At 46.7% G+C, this 5,978-nt stretch overlaps 1 protein-coding gene across 1 annotated transcript in view; it reads right to left on the bottom strand.

Moving 5' to 3' along the window:
- The window catches only part of LOC108797211 (aquaporin-3-like), a 39,129-nt gene that overhangs the window by 10,045 nt on the left and 23,106 nt on the right, over positions 1-5,978 (bottom strand). Inside the window, exons 2-3 of the mRNA XM_018568785.1 lie at positions 5,719-5,845; positions 5,442-5,579 (exon numbers count right to left, since the gene is read on the bottom strand). Of these exons, the coding sequence (XP_018424287.1) occupies positions 5,442-5,579; positions 5,719-5,845 (265 nt within the window). The remainder of the gene's footprint in view (positions 1-5,441; positions 5,580-5,718; positions 5,846-5,978) is intronic.

The raw sequence follows: 5,978 nt of genomic DNA, 5'->3' as shown, positions 1-5,978 counted from the left end.
AGACAGAGTGCGCACTGGATGCAATGGCGGTGCCAATGGTGGTTATTATACATATATATTTCCAGTGCTGTGTCTGAATAAAAGTGCAATGTCCCTTTAAGCCTTGCCACGCCGCGAAAGTGTCAGTTTGTTCTTACTAACTGAAAACCTGACCAGATGGATTTCTTCCCTTTTGGTTTCCTGTGCGGGATCAGCGCTGATCTCTTCGGTAAAGATGTTTATTGTTGAAGTGTGAGTTTCCTGTTCCTGACAAACACGAAATTCTGAACTGCGTGTGACGGAGAATTAGAATCCTGGCACCGCTGACCCGGGTCATAGTATTGTTCTTTGTCATTAGAAAGTGCAACACAAACACTGTCGTCAATAATCCACCCGGAGCCATGCAATAGTAGTCCCGAGCACAAAACTCTGTGACCTCCAGGGGGTGATGGGTCGTTGCGTTGTGTACATGGGGAGGTTTGGTTCTACTATGTGGGCTTTGTGCTCCGGGTCGTGGGTGTGTGCGCCACCAGGTATCAGGCTCAGATATGTGACAGATCCGATCAGGACTACACCACAGATATCAAATGAGTCTGCAAAAGAAATCATTCCTGCACATTCCTCAGAACCAGATTATAAGAGCAAATGACATAGTATTTGAGGTTGAATAAAGACACAGGTCCATCAAGTTCAACCTATTGCGTGTATGTATGTGATTCTGCATGTGTATGCGTGTGTAATCAGGCAGAATGTTATTTATTGCAGGCAAGATCGCCCAATAAGGAAGCTTTTCTTTAGAGATAGCAGCCTCCATCCTGCAAAATTCCCTTTGGGAGCTTGAAGCGAATCTGTCCTTCATTTTTAAATGTTTGGAATGACCTAGGAGTAGACACCACAAGGTGCACACTGCTACCTGTATCTGCCCGGCCTTCTTTGTATGCCCTTCTAAAAACTATCTTAGTAGAGAGTTCTCTCTGGAGACTACAGTATACCTCCCCCTATTTCATGGAGATGAGGAGATGTTCTATAGTCCTAACAAACTTCCTGTATCAAGGTGAAAACACTGCTCTGCTATAGATACAGGTGCTAGTCAGATCACCAGGTGGAAATAATTGGGAAAAGCCTGAAGAAAGAAATGCAGGCACCCAGGGCCGGCCCTATGATGAGGCAGCCTGAGGCGGTCGCAGCATCCTAGCTTTGTATTTTTTCCCCCCACCATCCGCAGCAGCACCCGCTCTCCCCCCAGCACCATCAGCAGCACCCGCCACTAACCACCACTTCCCACCCCAACTCCACTGCCTCAGGCGGCATATAGGGTAGGGACGGCCCTGCAGCCACCACATCCAAGGACTGGTAAACTGCTTATATTAACATTTTGATTTTGGGTTTAGATACACTTCAAGCAAGTTCACACGGGCGGCCCCTCGACCGTCAACCTACAGCTGAACACGGCAGCAACTCAGCCCCGTACACATTGTTGTGGCCATGATGGTTCGCTTTGCGGCAAATTTAACCCGGCGTGTCATGTTTGCCACGTTTAGCTTGCCCAATGCCCCAACTGAAGTCAATAGGACCATGCAGCAACCGAGTGGCACTTGGCACGCAGTCATAGTATTTCAAGATGGCGGTATCACCTCCTGAATATCTGCAAGCTGCCACTCAACTGCCTGAGAAACAATCCACTGTAGACCACCTTTCCTTTTCCAAGGGGTGGTAAAGTCCTCCTCTGTGTGAATGAGGCCTAAAAGATAGTACACAGATGAAGCACTGCGACTGGAATGTATGTGGACCTGAGCAGCCCCCATGTTAATTTGTAAGTAGCCCTTCCATGGGAGGGTGGGACCGTGGTGATGCTATAAACGTGGACCAACCGCCTGTTTTTCCTGGCCCTTTGGCATCCATGTGAACTTAGCCTTGGTGTGTTTTGAGGTCAGAATATGTAATCACATTTAATACATATTCACATACATTATATTGCCAAAAGTATTGGGACACCCCTCCAAATTATTGGATTCAGGTGTTCCGTGACATTTCCTCGCTACTAAATATTCCGAGGTCACCTGTTACTGGTATTATAACAAAGTGGAAGCAACTGGGAACAACAGCAACTCAGCCAGGAAGTGGTAGGCCACATAAAATGACAGAGCGGAGTCAGCGCATGCTAAAGTGTGTAAAGTTTGGTGGAGGGGGGATTATGGTGTGGGGTGGTTTTTCAGGGGTTGGCCCCTTAGTTCCAGTGAAGGGAACTCTTTAAGGAGAACTATGGGGTTAGGGCTTTTCCCCATAGTTCTCCTTAGGGTAATGGGAGGACACAAACTAGTGTCCTCCCGTCACCCTAAGCTCAGTATACCGCGAGCTACAGCTCACTATAAACTGAGACGCCGCAGCTGAAGCGGATCCCGACAATTATGTCTGGATCCGCCCAGCTGCGTGAGTGACAGCTGGCTCTGCCTATCTAGAGGCAGAGCCAGCTGTACCCGCCCCCATCCGTTCCGCCAGTCAGCGCTGGAGGATCAGAGCGGGGAAGGGGGAATCCAGTGCCTCCCCTGTCACGGCAGAGAGCCGTGACAGGATCGAGAAGTGAGCGAACGCCGGTATTTGTTCGCTCACTTCCCGATCTACTGAGCCGACCTGTGACAGTCTCATTGTCACAGGTCGGCTAGAACTATGAGGAGAGTGAAAAGCACTCACCTCATAGTTCTCCTTTAAGGCATCAGCTTACCGAGACATTTTGGACAATTTCATTCTCCCAACTTTGTGGGAACAGTTTGGGGATGGCAAATTCCCGTTCCAACATGACTGCCCACCAGTGCACAAAGCAAGGTCCATAAAGACATGGATGGGGGACTTTGGGGAGGAGGAACTTTACTGGCCTGCCCAGAGTCCTGACCTCAACCCGATAGAACACCTTTGGTATGAATTAGAGCGGAGACTGCGAGCCCGTCCTTCTCCCCCAACATCAGTACCTGACCTCACAAATGGTCCAACATTCCCATAGACACACTCCTAAACCTTGTGGATGCCTTCCCAGAAGTTGAAGCTGTTATAGCGGCAAAGGGCGGAGCCAATCCCATATTGAACCCTACGCACTAAGACTGGGATGCCATTAAAGTTCATGTGCGTGTAAAGGTCGGCGTCCCAATACTTTGGCAATATAGTGTATTATGAACATGAAATCCAATCAAGTGCTTGAGACTTGTTTGCCAAACCCATTGTGGGAATTTAAAGTGCAAAACGCGAGCCAACAAATAGATATCCACAGTTGAGGGCTAATCTGGGATTTTCCAGATCCTGATGCTAATGGTATTGTATCAGATAATAGATCAGACTATGGATGCTAAAAATGTTTTGCCTTCCAGGTAGTGAGGAGTTAATATAAGATCATGAGACACCGCCATGAAACAATGATACAATATTTTATATTGTTCTTGTGCTGTTAGCACTTCGTATCCTTTAAGGTCTGCTACTGCTAGTACCTTGGTTGCCTTCCAAACAATGAAGTGACTGGAGTGAGTGTGTTTGTTGGAAGTTTTGTCGGAACCTGTTTTACAGGGTTTACATCCAATTGGGACTCGTGACAAAAAAACAAGAGGCTTCCAAATGCCACCCAAAAGTTATTCTAATGGTTTCCTGCAATTTTCTAGTGATGTGTTATGTTCCATAATTCACTCACACCGTACCCACCTCTTGGGCGGAATCCTGTCCTGTTTGGAAAGCTAAATTACAGGTTTATCGTGGAAAATCTCGGTAAGCTTCTTATTAGCGTTTCACACTTGTCTAATTGTGGGGAGTTTGTAAAAACGTCTTCCTGGATTTTCATGACGGAAAGATTGCTCACAAAACGGCCTCTCCCGACATGAGGTACACTCAGAAACGTCGTTTTAAGGAGCTGTGGTATGATGGGAAGTATGCTGGAGTCGGAGGAAGTTGTTAAATGTTTTTTAAATCCCTATAAAGTGTTACAAAGCCTACTGAGATGGACGGGCAGGAAGTTCAAACCGTCAGACACATTGTTGTCACTTCGACTTCGTCACATTTACTGCTCATTAAAAAGTTATATCCTGTCATAGGAGTTGCAGGTGGACCTCGTATGGAACAAACCTTTTTAACAAATACAAAGCAGCTGTAAAGGAGACCTAAACTGTGCAAGCCATGCCCAAAAAGAGGCAACAAAGGACAAAGGACTAGTCACCTGTATGGCCTGTGGACTGCCTGTAGCCAATCTTGTCCCCATTACCACGCACCTATAATGTGTCTCTGTGTGGAGGTGGCCATGTTGGTAGAGGCTCTGAGCTTTGCTTCTTCATGCCCCCCAATGACTGGTGGGGTAATTATAAAGAAGCTGCAAGAGAGGTGGAAGGTACAGCTCTTTCTCCAGCAAGGAGAACAGTGAGCAACATAGTAGTGACTGTAAGGTTTACTGGTTCGTGTCCTTTTCTGCCAAAATAGCGAGACATCAGCGCCATTTCACCTATAGCAGCCACCTTTACCGTAAGTCAAGTAGGCCTACAGATACTTTGATGCCTACAGGTACTTGGATGCTCTGCAGGTCTTAAGACGCAATACTCTATTCTCCCCAGCAACCCTCAGAGAGAAAGAGTTCATGTACCGCGTCACATGGCTTTAAGAAGGTAGATTCAAGACCAATGCTGTGTGCAGGAATGACCAGGGTAGCAACTGGCTGTTCACTGAGCTTGCAGTGGTCTGAGATGGACAGGGCAGCTCAACTGGGGCAGGGCAGGCAGCAATTGGTAGCGTCATTTATATTCAGGAAAAGGGGTCAGGGCAGGCAGCAATTGGTAGCGTAATTTATATTCAGGAAAAGGGGTCAGGGCAGGCAGCAATCAGTAGAGTAAGCCATATCCAGGAAAGGGGTCAGGGCAAGCAGCAATCAGTAAAGTAATCATTTTCAGAGAAGGGGTCAGGGCAGGCAACAACCAGTAGAGTAATCATTTTCAGAGAAGGAGTCAAGACACACAATCAATAGAGTAATCCACATCCAGACAAGGGGGTCAGTAGGAGAAGCAATCCAGGGGCAAGGCTGGGCAGAAGGTATAGGTGCCAGGAAGCAAACGCTATTACAACCCCCAGAGAGCTGGGCTTGTGACATTTATAGAAAATGACACAGCACCACCTGCCAATGTGAAGAGAGAACACTAGGCAGACAGAGCCATCCCTCTGCCTAGCAATGAGGACCCACTTGAGGGGAGTGCCCATAGGAGAGGAGGCATTACTGGCAGCGCAGAGCCTGTTGACAGGCAACCAAAACTGCAGTTGGGGGAATGGAGAGCAGCTATGCGGCATCTGAACGGATCGTAGGAGCGCACTTTACTGCCCTAATAGTGACATTGCCAAATCTCACCCCAGATCTGGTGGGACTAGATGTCAGAGTCAGCAGTGCCTGAGATCTCACCCTGCAGACATTCAGCTATAAAATAAAAACATTATAAAAAGGCACCTACCATAATACAAGCCATAGACGATGCCCGCTCCGAGGAAGGCACCCAGGGTCTGTGCCAAGGTGTATACAGGAAACTTGATCCATGGTTCTCGTGCTATGATACATAGTGCAAACGTCACAGCGGGGTTGAGATGTCCACCTGTAAATTATAAGTGACACTTTTTATTAATTATTATTAATGTTTTTTGTAGTACAATGTGTTTTTTTATAAATTCTAGCTAAGCTTATCCTGTTTCATTTTAAATATTTTTTATCATTTAAAAGGGGTTCAACCTCACCTGAAACTTGTCCGGATATGAGAATACCCAACATGCAAGCAAAACCGAAAGCCAGATTGACAGTCAAGAACTGACCATGGGATCCTTTACTAAGGACCACCTGAGCCACAGAGCCACAGCCGAACATCTGCAGAGGAAGAAGAGGAGTGGTTAACAGAGACATTCCAGGAGAGATATGGCCGAATACCTGTAATTACAGCCCAAATGAACATTATTATGATGATGATTATTATTATTAATAGTATTATTATTATTAATGT

Source organism: Nanorana parkeri, unplaced genomic scaffold, assembly GCF_000935625.1.
Source record: "Nanorana parkeri isolate BGI_ZX_2015 unplaced genomic scaffold, ASM93562v1 scaffold1242, whole genome shotgun sequence".
NCBI lineage: Eukaryota > Metazoa > Chordata > Amphibia > Anura > Dicroglossidae > Nanorana > Nanorana parkeri.
The sequence above is the reverse complement of the archived record's forward strand: the minus strand, read 5'-3'. Positions and strand labels throughout refer to the sequence as shown.